This window comes from Mchenga conophoros, linkage group LG11 (genome assembly GCF_057382185.1).
Source record: "Mchenga conophoros isolate Kocher_MC1m ecotype Shallow Benthic linkage group LG11, M_conophoros_male_GT1.1, whole genome shotgun sequence".
Lineage (NCBI taxonomy): Eukaryota > Metazoa > Chordata > Actinopteri > Cichliformes > Cichlidae > Mchenga > Mchenga conophoros.
The window spans coordinates 35,067,705-35,082,894 of NC_140536.1; the positions used below are offsets into that span (position 1 = coordinate 35,067,705).

The window sequence follows — 15,190 nt, forward strand, 5'->3', positions numbered from 1 at the left end:
CAGATGGTAATGTCTAATATTACCATAATATCTGCAATCTCTGTCTCTGCACTTTCATCGTCAGGAGTCGACCAACCAATCTTAAGCTGCGTCTATATTGCAAGTGATTCGCAGCGCCATGGTGACCAAAAACCACTGAAACTGACATTTTTAGATTTTTCAAGCAACTATGGGCGAAATAACTCCTGGCAACGGGAAGTGGGCGGGACCTGGAATAAACCTTCCTTAACTACTAGACAAGCAATTGAAGGGGTTACCGACTGCCACGTTGATTGACACTTGACCTAGAAGGTTACCTTGGCGACCAGAGCCTGGAATGTCAGCAAGTGACCAGATGTCAGTTTCAAAGCGAAACACTTCCAGTGTGGGCACAGCTTAAGGTCCCCTGAGTTACCAAATCTCCTGAAAGTTTGATTCTATGTCAGATAAAAACGAGCTAAAATGATTTATGCACCTACAGCACCTGCTTCACACTCTCCACTCTAATTCATCCCATAGGTATTCTATCGGGTTGAGGTTAGGACTCTGTGCAGGCCAGTAAAGTTCTTTCACACCAAACAAAACTACACTTAGCACAATGCAGTCAGACAAGTACCGCTGAACTAGCAATCGCCAAACCCAGACTTGTCCATTTAACTGTCAGATGGAGAAGCATGATTTGTCACTCCAGAGAACACTGCTCTAGAGTCCAGTGGCAGCGAGCTTTATACCACTGCATCCTTTGCATTGCACTTGGTCATGTAAGGCTTGGATCCAGCTGCTCAGCCATGAAAACTTCATTCCATGAAGCTCTCTGCACGTAGTTTTTGGGCTAATCTGAAGGCCACTTGGAGTTTGGAAGCCTATAGTGACTAAGGCTGCAAAAAGTTGGGGATCTGTGTGCAGCATCTGCTGACCACGCTCTGTTATTTTCACTTCATGTCTGAGTTGCTGTTGTTCCACCTTTGTTATAATACCTCTAACAGTTGACTGTGGAATATTTAGTAGGGAGGAAATCCATGCGTCTCGTCATGGTACCTGAGAATGACCCGTTCTGTCACAAATGTTTGTAGAAGCAGTCTGCATGACTAGGTGCTTGATTGTGTACACCTGAAGTCATAGAGTGATGATTTGGATGAGTAAGTAAATAATTTTGGCAATATAATATATATATTGATTAATCCCCGCCCCTTACTGTTTGCCTTCATCGCCATATCAAATTGAAAATAATTTGTCCTCCAGCTAGTCCTGATATCAGTGGTGTTTTGATCTGGTTGTTATTTTCCGCACAAGTCTTTCTTCTCTTTCTTACAATATTTTTTTACTCAGCAAAGAACTGATGTGACACAACAGATAAATAGTGGCTACTTGTCAATAGGCACATGGCAGCTATTAAGGCTGATAAAAGTACACGCCAGTTTTAGCCTATATGTAGACAGACAGTGAGACTGCTTTCCTTTTGTACCACCATCAGATTTGCCAAACTAATGACAGCCTCTGCTGCACTTTGTGTTTACTGTTAATTAGCATAAGCTAAGATGATAACTGGTAAGCATGTTAGCATTGCAACAAGTCTTGTTGTGCCTCTAACATGCCTCTACCTTAGTGAACACAGAAAGGTCGCTACAACTGTGTTGAATTTGTTAGGAAGTCATTCTTTTTTCTGTTGCTAGAAAGGTTTAGCTTGTGGTACAGTTTATGAAGATACTTAGCTAACCATCGTTAGCCGGTTTCTGCTGTTAGAGCAGCAAAAGTTGCTATGTGTTAGTTGGCATATTGTAATGGTGCTTTTTTCCTCCATTCATGCAACTGAAAAATATACTTTTCTAGTATTCAGCAGTATTCAGCTGTGTGGTATGTTGTAAACAAAATTGTATAAATTAGAAATGAGTGCACAGAAATTTCAAGGCAGAATTATAAGTGAATGAGGAGGAGCTTCTTCCCCCAGGCTATTCGGGGCCTGAACCAGGTGTAGGACTGGACTCTCCCAAACACGTCACTATAAGACTGGACTCTCACACACGTCACCACACGCACCACCACACATTTCCTATAATTCTATAATTCCTATAATTTATAATCCTTATCTTTATAATCTCTTCTGCTATTTGCACATTCTTTACTGTAAATTCCTAAGTTAATTTGTAAATTTTTGTAGTAAATTGTAAATATTGTAAAACTTTTCTTCTGTCATTTAATGGTCGGGCATTGTACAGCTACAAGCATTTCACCCCCATGTCATACTGTGTATGGTTGTGTGTGTGTGACAAATAAAATTTGAATTTGAATTTGAAAGTGAGTACTACACATCCTTACAATATTCTCACCTGTCTTTTATTCATTGATGTTATTATATATAGATACTTATCACTTCTTTAACTCTTAGGAGATTTTATTTATTTACTTATGTCGCAGATCTCTTCCTGTAAATCTTTATTGGCCTATAGGACTGCCATGATTAGTCGACTAGTCACGATTATATCAACTATCAAAATCGTCGAAGACTATTAGTCGTCAACGATTTTGATAGTCACTAATAGTCGATGGGTCGTTTGAAGCTTAGTAAGATCCTGAAAGACGCAAGGATGCCAGCTGCCATTAAACACCAAAGAAGAAGATGAAGCAGTCTGCGGTATCGTAGCTGTGTCGAAATTCAGGGGCTACATCCTTCGGAGGCCGCATTTGTAGGCCGATTACATTACAGCAATCGAAGGCTGTCCAAATTCAAAGACTCGTCCAATAAATGCGGCCAATAAATGCGTCCTCTTTTTCCCCAGAGTCTGATGTGTCCGTGGCCCAACCTATCCCAGAATTCATAGCGCAGCCAAACCAATTCCATTTTCCAACAATGGCGGCAGCTACTTAGTTTTAATAATACTCTTTCTTGGTCACAAAATAAACTTTTAAGATAATTTCAGGCGAGGCAATATCTGCTCGATTTATCAAGACATCACATATTTGCAAAAGTGCGCCGACGTTTTCGGAAACATCTGTTAGCCACTAGCTCAATAGCTCACCGGGAGGTCAGCGAGAACAGCGAACTCCCAGCACATCGTTTTCAAACCCCCCGCGGTCTTTTGCTACTCAGGTTAAACATGATATACAAGTCACTTAGATAACTTAAAAATATTATTGTTTGGCTTTTTTCAGTGTTTTATTTGTTCTTGAGTAAATCAGTTTGGCTAAGATTAAAGTTATAGTTTTCACACGGCTGAATAAACGTTAAACAGTAAACTCATTAAACACAAGTGTGAGGTGGTCGAGAATTTTCTCCAGTGTCATGCTATGTATTAGCGAGCGAGGAGCAGATGGCGAAGTTTATTAAACTCCACCGAGATAATCTGCAAAGTTCAGTTAGCACATACCTTAAACACTTCAAGCTGTAAGCTAATGATAGTTATATAAGAGCAGATGCTGCTGGTGCAATAAGCTGCACGTTTTATGTCCATGATCTGATTTGTTGACTAATTGCAAAAATAATCTGTGACTAGTCGACTATCATAATAATCGTTTGTGGCAGCCCTATTGACATATAAACCAACAAACAGCTGTTTGAAAATGTAAACTATTATCTCAGTTTTGGAAAGCCACACGGAGCTTAATAAAAATGAGGTTTTAATCATTTCTTTTTCCACTGGAAGAAAGGGTTTGTACGTAATTAACAAAATCCTCCATGTATCTTATGAATGTACAATTTATTGATTTGTAGGTAAAAGCAATTAATTAAAACTGTGTATATGTAATTATATCCTGTGAAGTCCCATTGAGAGTGCAGACATTTGGTGCAGAGACACAGAGATAGAATTGGCATTTGGTTGGAGGACAAAAGTGAAAGACACAAAGATCAAAGTAGGCAATACTTTAAATTCACAGTCAGTGATTTTTTGAGTAAATTTTTTAAAATTTTTTCTGTTGTTGTTTTTTTGATCCGTTAGTTGGCCTCCTGTGTTTTGTTTTTGCTCCTCTCTGTGTGCATCCACACTCTCTCCATCATCCATCAAGTGTAGGACAGAACTTTATTTCTTTACTGGACAATTTGCTGCATTATGTACTGACTCAGAGACGGAAGTCGATAAGTGTTTTGTTTGTTTAATGCTCGCGCCTCTCTACCCATGCATCTCCCGGTTCCTCCCCTCAACATTCAGACTGTTAACATTTGCCTCAGCTGACAACCAGACAGAAAATCTATCTCTCCACTTTGTCAGCCCCCACACTCTCAACAGATGAAAGTGCATAAGAGTTTCTGTGTAGCGGCAGAATCTGCAGTGATGCTGGTGAATGGGTGTGACCTTGCATGGTTTTATTTCTGTCTCGCTCACCTTTGACCTCTATCGAGCTCTCATATTCTTTGGTTCCTTCAGGCAGAATGTCAATATCGGCTGTCCCGCAGCTGTTTATTTCCACATTACTTTGTCCACATCCTCTGGCTCTACCTGTGTCCTGCACTTCAATTTTTGTGTCCTGGCCTCATATTACCATTGATGTTTTCCTTCCACGGATGTATAATAGTGTCTTACCCAATGACCTCCTCTCCTTTTCGCAGATCATCGCGCCCGGCGGAAGAGCATAGCCACCGGGAAGCAGCCCAGCATGGAGGTCCCTCCCACTGCCCCCCTTCAACCCTTCCGACAATCCGTGAGTAACCCCCACTGTTCCCGGCCTCGCTCGCTGCCTCCATCCCTCTCGCTGTCCCTCCTCCCTCCTCCCGCCCTGGGTCCACCGCACACCTGTGGCCGTCGGGCCAGCGGCACCCCGCCTCACCCTTACCCTCTCTCCCTGGCCGTCTCCCCCTCCCTCGCCTTTTGCCAGCAGCAGCCGCAGCAGCAAAAGGGCTTCAAGAAAGGTTCCGGCACGCCCCCCTTGCCCCGCTCGCTGCCCCTCTCCCCCTCCCTGTCCTTCACCCTGCCTCACTCGCCTGCCGCCTCCTCCTCCTCCCCCCCCTTCTTGTACTGGGGCGGAGACTGGAGGGCTGCCGGTTCGAGTCCAGTGGCGGGAGGAGCATATATTGCACCACTGCCCCCTGTTGAGGTATGTGACACAAACATGGCTGAAGCAGAGACACTGGCTATTTTTGCATGCTACACCGACACTCATACAGGCGGCTTTTGGCCCGACAGCTAGGAATGTGCATGAAAGAAACACGTTCACACAATTAGGCTGCTGTTATTGTTAGCAGGCGCACATTTAAAAGCTTAACACCAGTTTGTTTAAAAGCTTTTAACTAAGTATTTTGAAATTGAAGGTATATATTTTGTCTAATGTTATATTTATATTCACATCATTCCAGATGGGCATTATTCTCCATTCTTATTGCAAAAAAAAAAATGCTGGATGATAAATGGATGAAAATATACAAAAAAAGAAGGCAATACAAAAAAAATAAGAAAATGAATCATGTTTCTAATAATCATTCTAAATGAGTTATTTCATTTTTAGCATTACATTTATGTTTAATCTGTTTGTGCTTTTATAATGGCTTCTGTTATTTTATGTGGGCTTTTAAGTTCTTTGTTTATCTTTAGAAAAACTGAGAGGAATGCATTTAAATTCCAGATTGCATTCGACCTACAAAGGCAGTTCACAAAACTAAAACTGTTATTAATTAGTAAACCTTAAATGAATAAATCCAGAAACTGCAGCAGGCAAAGGCCAAGGAGATCAAGGAGAAGAGAATGCTTTTTAAATACTTTTAAAAAGCTAGATTGCAATAAAATACACTACTCAGTCTAAATGTCATCTGTACCAAGGGTCTGAGACTATATCCACTAATAAGAAGAAAATGCTCTGGTTTTTCAAAGAGCTGAAACATTGCAAATGTGATATAAAGTAAATGTGACTCGTAGTAAATAGGCTAAAATGCACCAGATGCCTGCTATGATTCATTAAAGTCAAATGAAGATGAGCAGCATAAAAAGGTTGTGTCACTATTATTTCTGGGATCATCGTGACTCTTTTTAAACCAGACACGATGTCTGTCAGAGAAGAAGCGGGCAGCTGACACACGAAACATTTTGTGTCTGCGGGCACAAATAATCTGTTTTTGTTTCATTAATGGCAACAGAAACTCAATCACAAGGTATCAAATGTTAACACGAAGGGGCTTAGAGGATTGACTGGTGTCTTATTAAGTTTGTGCCAGCAGTCTATGTTGCCCATCTCCTTTTCCATTATTTCTGCTGGTGTTTGCACACCGTTACTGTAGCTGGGAACGGCAGGATGTGTTTTCCTCCCATCACAGGAAACTATTTGCTGCCCATTCACTGCTGCAGTATGAAAAATAGCCGCCACTGACTTGGAAATTGCAGAAGCAAGATAGTCCATTACAGGAAATGTAAAGGCTCAGTTGGGCTTGATCAGAGTTTTTTTCTATTTCATCATTTTTTTCATAGTGGCTGAGATGAGTGTTTGTTGTATCAATATTTCATCCTGTGTGATGTGATAAGCAGTCCTGAGGGACAGGATAAATGCCATATTGGAAACACAAGATTCAAACAAAACTTTTCAGCAGTGACAAAAAAGGTCATTCTGATTTTTAACTCACACTTTGTTTAATGCAAGTCACTTGAAACCTGGAGGGAAAAAAATCATTATTGCAGTTAAATCTAGCAGAACTGTTACTGTATCCTTTAAAAATAGGCACAAATTCTTATCAGTACAAATTCTGCTCATCAGAAGTGCAGCCAAGCACGTGACAGTCTCTCCTGAACCATCAAATCCTGAACCTTTTTACTGTCACATTTAAACACACTGGTTAAGCATATTTAACTCAAGCCACATTTTTTTCCTAAACACTAATAACCAGCATCTGAAAGTGAAAGTAAAAAGCAAGTAAATCGAGTTGCAAATGGGACACAAGCCACAACCCTCTTCTGTTGTTCCACCACCACTCCAGCTTTCCGGCTTCCCCTCCAAACTTTGTTCCTCTTTAGAAGAGGATCATTACCTCTCAGCATCTACAATTACCCTGACCATCATGTCAAGGCACAGATGCCATGGGAGACCTTGTGTGCATCTCTGTGAAGCCAGCAGCATGTGACAGAATGGCAGTATAAGAATGCTTTCCCACGGCAACGTCTTACCTAAGGCAAAACATACTTAGCCTGGGGACAAGTGCCTGCTTAACAGATAATTCCAGTTTAGTTCAGTCTGTCTTGTTCTCTCTAAATGCTGCTGTGTTCCATGACTCCGTGGGTCATGCTGACTTTGAACTTGCCACATCTGTTCTAGAGATGCAGAAAATGTGGACTTATTACATTTATTGTTGCACAGGAAACTAACAAAACCGATAAATTGGGTAATTTAATATAATTTAGCATCAATCATCCCCAAGCTGTAACAAGTGTAAAATAGCATTAACGCTAAAGTAAGCATCAGAATAAATCTCCTGCTAAGACATCAGTCGCCATTTTGAGCATATTGTTCAACTCAGACAGAATTCCATTTCATGTTTGACAATTAGTGTTTTAAAAAATTAATAACTAATTACACACAGCTATTAAACATGCGCAGCATCAAATGAGCTGGAACACTAAACGACACCAGTAACCTGGAATGAACCCAAAGCTGAGCCAGTAACAAAGTGCAGAACAGCAAACACAGCCACAGAAGCTAAAGCGCAGGCCTCCTCTTAGCTCTCTTTATTGTGCTTTATTGTGCTTTCGGGATTTTCTCTCACTCTTTGAATTAAAGACTTTCTACTTTTTGAGACTTAACGTGTCAGACGGAGCGGCTAATCAAATCAGATTTAGTCATGCAGACTATTAGGTTGGAACCAGCAGATGGAGCCAAGTCTTTAGTCACATCCTCAAGACAGGCTTCAAAGCCATATGACTCATGCCACATGACAAGGTGTCATTTCCCTCCAGTCATTCTCCCGCTGAGTAATGTCGTTATGCTGTAGGTATAGAATTTCGAATTTCCCAGAGGAACCCACCCGAGGGATTAATAAAGTTCTATCTTATCTTATCTTATCTTATCTTAGAAATGATAGCACTTCAGGATGCACCTAAAAGCTGAATGGGCAAAGCGTCTTCAGGGGACAGTGGAAGAAAAAGCATGTAATGATATTTCATGCATATTTGGGGACATTTAAATTTACTATTACAGGAATGAGTGTAACGTTAACATCTGAGGTCTGCAAACACAGGGTGTGAAATCAGGAAGTCTACAAATGTTTTAAAAAGTGATATAATCGTCCAAGGGGACTTCATTCACTAGCTTGTTTGCATTACTAACAGTCTCGACCAAAAACAGTTTATTTACAATATATGGTTTAAAAACAGAGAAAACATATATTTTATTTTCAAAAGGTTTGAAACAGATTATTAATTGTAAAATGATTTTGCTGTTAGTTCTATGATGTCTTCATTTTCATTTTCTTTAAGCTTAAGTAAAGTCCCATCTTTTTTTAGTTCTATGACCATCACATTGACAGGAAACTGCACTCACACTCCTTGTAGACGAGATTCTGATCCTGGGTTCAGTATGCAGTTTGTTGATACAAAATCTGGTGGGTGGTGGTTTTTAAGTGTTATGCTGATATACAAAAAATGGAACCACTTCCAGCCAGAAAGACAAAAAATAATTGTAAATGAAATGTAAAATATGTACCGAACACTTATCAATGAACAATTCCTCGTTCCAGTTCTCTGATATTTGATTGTATCGTGCCAGGAAGCTCATTTAGGACAAACTGTGAGACTCTGCTGTTCTTATGGACTGAATGGTTCACCACTGCCCACCACAGGATCTGTTACAACATTGCAATTTTCTGTAGCAAGTTGATTCCTCGTTGATAATAAATGTACCTTGTGCTCTCCCCATCATGCATCGTGTCTTTCATTTGTGTTTGTCTCTCGATTTGATTTTGCCGTCACACAAATACATCTGTTATAAACCATGCTGACATGACGGAAATCATCCGCATTCATACCATACTTTCCTGTCCTATCCAACCACATCGACCTCTCATCACCGCTCAATCTCTCATCTTTTCCGATTCACGGCAACCACTTCTTTGTCTCTGTAACTTCGCGCCACACACTTCCTCCTCCCTCTCCCACTCCATCTGTCTGCCTTCGTCGTCGCTCTCCTCCTCCGCCACGCTCCAGAGTTTCCTCAGTAGAAGGTTGAAGGGCTCAATCAAGAGGGCCAAGAGTCAGCCCAAACTGGACCGAACTAGCAGTTTCCGCCACATGATCCTCCCCCGCTTCCGCAGTGCTGACCAAGACAGGTTAGTGAGTCAGCGTGTGTGAGCGTTTTCATGCGATGTTTGTGGACTGACAGGCTGTGTTTGGTCCTGCATTTTGCTGTTGCATTTACAGATGCATGAATTCTGTTTGTCTTTTTGGATGCCATCATGACATCACTATTTGTTTTTGTATCTACTTTTACATAATCAGTGATAGCACAGTTAGTGACCATGTTGCACACTGACTGAGAGTCTCTGTCAGTCTGGCAAAGATGCACATTAGATTTTGGCTTAGAAAGGACGTGTGTTTACTAGAATCTCAAGATATATCATCTTAAATGCAAGATTATAGCATATTATTCTTTGGAAAATGTTGAGCACTGCATCTGTAGATCTGTCTCATCGTGCCTCTCAAACTGCCACAGAGAGAAAATATCAACTTGTGTGTCAAACTGAGCTTTCATGTCGACTGGTGACAAGATCTTAGTCTCTGGATGGTTGTGACTGATGAAAAAAGCTGTTCCAGAAGTACATTCTTACTAATAGCCAGCAGTGGGTGTCTCCTGTGGTTGCAAAAAGGTCTGGTTGTGTAGAAATCAAAGGGAAATGGCCCCTTTTGGTTCTGTGATCTTTGAAAAAGATGGGAAAAGCATGGTAAGTTTTAGGGCAGGGCTACCTTGTTATTGTCAAGTCACTACTGTATGAGTGTGCTACATCCCTCAGTTTCAGTCAAAACAGCAGTACTGAGTGGACAAGTCTGCAGTGTCCTAGCCTGAAGGCAGTGCATCAAAACCAAGTCTGCTTGTCAGTTTTCTTTTCAGCATTCATGAGGTTGTATCATGACGTTGTATCATGAGGTTGTATACCCTAAATGTTGCCACCATACCCAGTTTGTCAGCTCATAGTTCTGTTGTGACATCCTGAAGCTGCGGACAGAGAGCATTTGCTGCTAACGACTCACACAGGGTTTTTTGAAAACCTTTTTTAAACCATACAGCACAAAAGTCTCATCACACATCCGTGCTATACTTCACTCTCTGCCGCTTAATCCCCTAAAATAAATTCAATTTAAAGGGTCAGTGTTTTGGCTTACCAGAGCAGATCCAGTTGCTCAAAAGTTATTGGGTCTCTGTGGTTCCAAGGAGCGCTCTAGAAATAGGAGCCTGGTGTGAAAGCAATGCCACCTCTACCCACAGAGATGGCCTAGAAGGGGAGATTTTATTTATTTATTTATTTATTAGGGTCTATCTATATCAGCATGCTTCCATGGATTTCTATCTTTATCGTCTTTTATCTCATCTTTTGATTCTTTTCCATCTTGTCATCTCTTCCTCTATTAATCTTTTTATCTATCACTATCAGTAGCTCAGTCTCTGGCTTTCTATCTGTATCTTGGCATCAGCTTTCTCTGTGTATGGCCTAATCTCCGTCTCTGTAATCCTTTATATGTCTATCACAGTCCTAAGTTTATTTTACTCTCTCACTGCATTGTCGCTTGCACTCAGCACTCACTATTTCTCTGCTGAGCCGATGAAAAAACATCCCCCGCTTCACCATAGCAACCAGCAGACAGCCATATGGCGGCTGTACAGACCATAATGAGTCAGTGGGAGATTTGCTTAATTATACCTCCTCTGTATCATCTACATAGTTGCAGCAGTGCTGGAATTCTTCAGACACAGTAACACAGGAGTTGCATGACCGATGTTCGAGTGCAAAAATCTTCAGATTTTTTTAGTTTGTCAAATATGAGAAACATAAATGAGGAACTGTGCAAGGTTTTGAGCCTAATTTCAAGCAGCCTATAAACAGCAAGGATCCAAAGCATTTAGCTAAGGGCTGCAACCTATTTCTGTATTTTCATTAATGATAACTGCTGATAATTTCGTAGATTAAGCTCTGCGTTCTTCTCGGAGATGTCTAAAGTCCACTGTGACAGACATCTTCTAGCTTGTTTTGTCCAAAAGCAAAACAATATCCCAAAAACATTTCAGTGCAAACATAAAATGGAGACAAGCAGCATTTTTTTTTTAACTGAAAAGCCTGATGTGCGCAACTGAGTTGAGCAAAAATACTGTTCAGTATTCAGCAGGAACTATTCGAATGTTCTCAAAGATTACACCCAGGACTCACCCTCCTCTCTTTTCTAGCAGCTGTGAATTTCATTGTCACATTTCTCCAGTTCTTGCTTACAGTATCATCTCCTCTTACTGTGCTGCAAGTTTTTAAAAACCAGCATCTGGTAGTTTGTCAAGTGTTCCTCTGTTTTACATGTTTTTAAACTCCCCGTTTCATTAATGCCACCTTCTGGCAGTATTTAGTATCATTATCTAGTACCTGCCATCAATAAATACAAGAGAAAATGCATCTAAAAAACCATTTGATTTTAATTATAACAGACTCTTTGAATATTTAAAATCCATCCCCAGTGAACAGTAAATCAAAATACTTACAGAAAACGAATGACCATCTATGAACTGACTGATTCAGCATTCATTTGGTCCATTCACTTTTTCTGTATTCTTCCACTGGACAGTTAGACCCAGGGCAAACTTAAACTTCAAATGTGAAGGTCAGTTGTATAATCCAAACAGAGGGCAAAAGCACACTCAGGAGAGTGCTAACACCTTTGCAGAGCCAGGTGTCTGCCAAGGTGTGTTTCCACATGATTTATTCATTTGGGAAGCTTGTGGATGTCTATTATCCTCGGCTGACTTGAGAAGACTGAACGGACAAAAAAGTCAAGAGCGATGTGAAGTCGTGGTTGTTTGCCAAGGCCCTCGTGGCTGATCCATCGTCTTTCACAGCTCCTGGTTTGCTCTGAGTGTTTTCTGTCAGGGGTGCTGGTGAACATCTGCAGCTTTGTTCATTTGTATTCCTTTCTTTTTTTTTTACGTTTGTTTATCCAGGGAGGGCTTGCCTTTTTTTTCAGCATGGATTGGATTTCATGCAGGCATAAATATGCATCTGAGCTCCCAAACAGGCTCTAAAAGCTGCAACGATGCACATATTTGCACATAATTTTTGTATTCTTCCCACTAATAAGCCAAACTTAACAGATCTTTCAGTCCATTCAGATTTTTCAGCATAAGTACCCCATAGGATTACTCTGTGTAGTCGCAGAGGGTACTCTGTCTTGCAGAAAAATAACGTTGTTTTTTTTTTGTTTGTTTGTTTGTTTTTCTTAAAGCTGTTTAATATATTTGAGGTTTCAAATTGTGGAAGTCTTCATCATTAGCGTATCTTTAGCCTAAATAATGTAATGAGATAGCTTTTTTGTCTGCCAAAGAATTATAAACACAAATCTATTCAACATCAAAAACAGGAAACAGAAAAGAAGTCTTTGCACTACCGAAGCCACACCCTGTAAACTTTTTTATTAGTAATATTCATGATGTAGCACAAGGGATGTCTCTTTGTTTCACACTAGAATATCGCAGTTCTTAAATAGCATGACATTTTATCTCAAACATTATACCTCCCAATGATTTAATCTAATATCTTTGGAGACATGCTGCCTTTTTCTGTAGAACCATCATTAAGTTCTCTGTTAAGATGCAATAGACGCTGACATGACCCCACATTACTTGTGCCAACATCTACCCTAAATGTTTTCAGAATTGTCTGTACATATATGCATGTAGATGCTCCTCTGGGGTGGGTGCTGGTCTGACTGTGGATTCTGATCCAGCCCTGCATAAAATACAAGGATTTTCTTTCAGTTTAAGTTTTAATGAAAGAAATGCTTCTAGAAAAGGACAAACACTTCTGTTGAAAGGTTGTTTTACAGTTTTTACCTATTACTGCATTTACTTAAGTACTTATTTATTACATATATATCAGGAGTGAGAAGCAAAATGTGCAATAACTGGTAAGTTTGTAGCTGATTTTGTAGTTGCAGTAGCATTAAGTGTTGTAAACCCTTGTCCAGACTCACCTATTTTTGTGTTTAAGCATGGACATCAGCACTGAGGAGAAGCAGTTACATGGCTCATCTGTAGCTTTAAGTTCAAATCAAAACTTGGCAGGACTGGACAGCAACATTTACAAAAATTATGAGAGCAGTCCTTTCAGTTTTTACTGTTTACACTATTTTTTTTTTATAGTAGAACATCACAAAAAGCAGCTGCAGAGTAGTAGAACATTTTTTAACATAATATTACTGGACTGTTGTGATTACAGTCAACACAAGATAAGTGTTGTGTTATGAAAATTTGCATTTTTAAACTTAAACAAGAATAAATGCAGTTGTAGCATATGTAACAAGCCAAAAATCCACAGAATATCTGTGCAAACTTCACTGAGTTATGACTATATTTAATTGGCAAGTGCATAGAGTTACACACATTAGAAGACCCAGTAAAAATATGGCAGTTGCAATATGCTGATGCATCTTTAAATAGCAGTAATCAATGAAGCATCTAGTGTATGTCTATATAATGTCTGTAAAGAAGCACTTCTCTTTAGAATACTTGCCTTCCTGCTCTTAAGAATTAGAAAAATAAACCAATAAATACATATTAAATGTTGTTTCATAGAAATGGGAGGCTTACCTGGAAGAAAGAAGAGAGCCGTTGCTTAGGCTTAAGTTTTATTGCTAATAAGTAATTATGAGTCAAACAACCCAGTTTGACTATTAGCCTTCAGTTTGTATTTTGCCAGTGTTTGCCTAACCTTATTGATCAGCAATCATTTTGTTTCAGTTTAATAAAAGACAAAAGCAGCAAATTCAGTGAAATGGGTCTTGAGCTTAATTAGTATTTGAAATTGAAAAGTGGCTTCAGTTCAGTTGCTTTTCTTTGCAAAGTGGTTGTTGTCAGGTTTGTTCTCTTTTAGATCACTACAGCAAAGCTCAGCTCACCTTCCCAATGTCAGTATCCTTGTTCCTAGTCTTTAATCCCTGAGTTTTTTTTTCCAGGTGTGTAGTTCATCAGTTGTGATGCACTGACTATTTGCAAGGTGTCTGCATGCATGTGTGTGTGTGTGTTTCGTCTTTTATGTCTGTCCACTGAGACCTTGCATAGACCTCCTTTTTACCTCCATCACTCCTCCTCTCATCTCAATCCCTTCATCCATCCCGACCCTTGCGCTTCCTCCTTTCCCTTTCTCTTTCATTCCTCTAATCCATACTCTCACTTTCTTCCTCTCCAAAGGATCCACTGTTTACATAATCAACATGATTTCCACTGAGAGGTCTTCTCCCTCCATCCCTGAGGCCTCAGCCCTTTCTCTCTCAGTCTTTCCTTCTCTCACATCCTCTCCTGACCTCCCCCACTCTTTCTCTCGTCTCTTCTATGGTACCCTCAATCTGACTCATTCCTTTGGGTCTATTTTTATCTCTCCCTCACTCTCTCTGTTTCTCTCCCCCTCAGTCCCGTACATGCAATCACTGCTCTGTTGTGGAACGTTATGATTGAACATAGACAAAAACAGTTTGAGCCCAAACAGGGGAGAAGCCAAGAACCGGACACAGAGCGCAGGATATACAGCTTCTTTTCTATCTTTCCTTTTTCCTAATCTACCGTCCCCCTTTCTTCTCTGAAGGGCTTCATCACACCTGACCATCTGTCCTGGCTATCTGGTTAGACTCACTGTGCCATCGTGTGTTTGTTTCAGTGGCTGTGTGGCTGTTTCCTGAGTTGGTCTATGATTTTACCTGCTTCTCTACATGTGTGTGTGGGTGGGAGTAGGTGATGATGAATGGGCTTTAGCACAGACCTCCTTTGCTTGTTAGTGTGGGCTGTCAGCACAGGTGTGTCAGGATTAATGATTTATTAAGAATTGTTTAATTGGTTATTTAAAATGTTTCGGATAAATGCCATAAATGCAGCTGTAAAGAAAACCGTGTTAATACTGTGTGTGCTGCATTTTACCACAGCTTCTTAAATCAGATATAGACATTTAAACTTGGTCGTGTGTAGTTGCAAAAGTCTTGAGTCACCCCTTATATCTTGCTGAAATACGCAAGCTTTTAAATTATTACCTTTTTGGTGCAAAAATACAGTTTTATTCCTGTCAAAC

General features: G+C 40.2%; 1 protein-coding gene across 8 annotated transcripts in view; it reads left to right on the forward strand.

Moving 5' to 3' along the window:
• The window catches only part of syngap1b (synaptic Ras GTPase activating protein 1b), a 182,950-nt gene that overhangs the window by 126,784 nt on the left and 40,976 nt on the right, over nt 1-15,190 (forward strand). For 4 of the 8 annotated variants that reach the window (XM_085292634.1, XM_085292632.1, XM_085292633.1 and 1 more), the window contains exons 4-5: nt 4,523-5,007; nt 9,090-9,211. In XM_085292634.1, coding sequence (XP_085148760.1) covers nt 4,523-5,007; nt 9,090-9,211 — 607 coding nt within the window. The remainder of the gene's footprint in view (nt 1-4,522; nt 5,008-9,089; nt 9,212-15,190) is intronic. The other 4 variants (XM_085292636.1, XM_085292639.1, XM_085292640.1 and 1 more) reach the window with 1 other exon arrangement.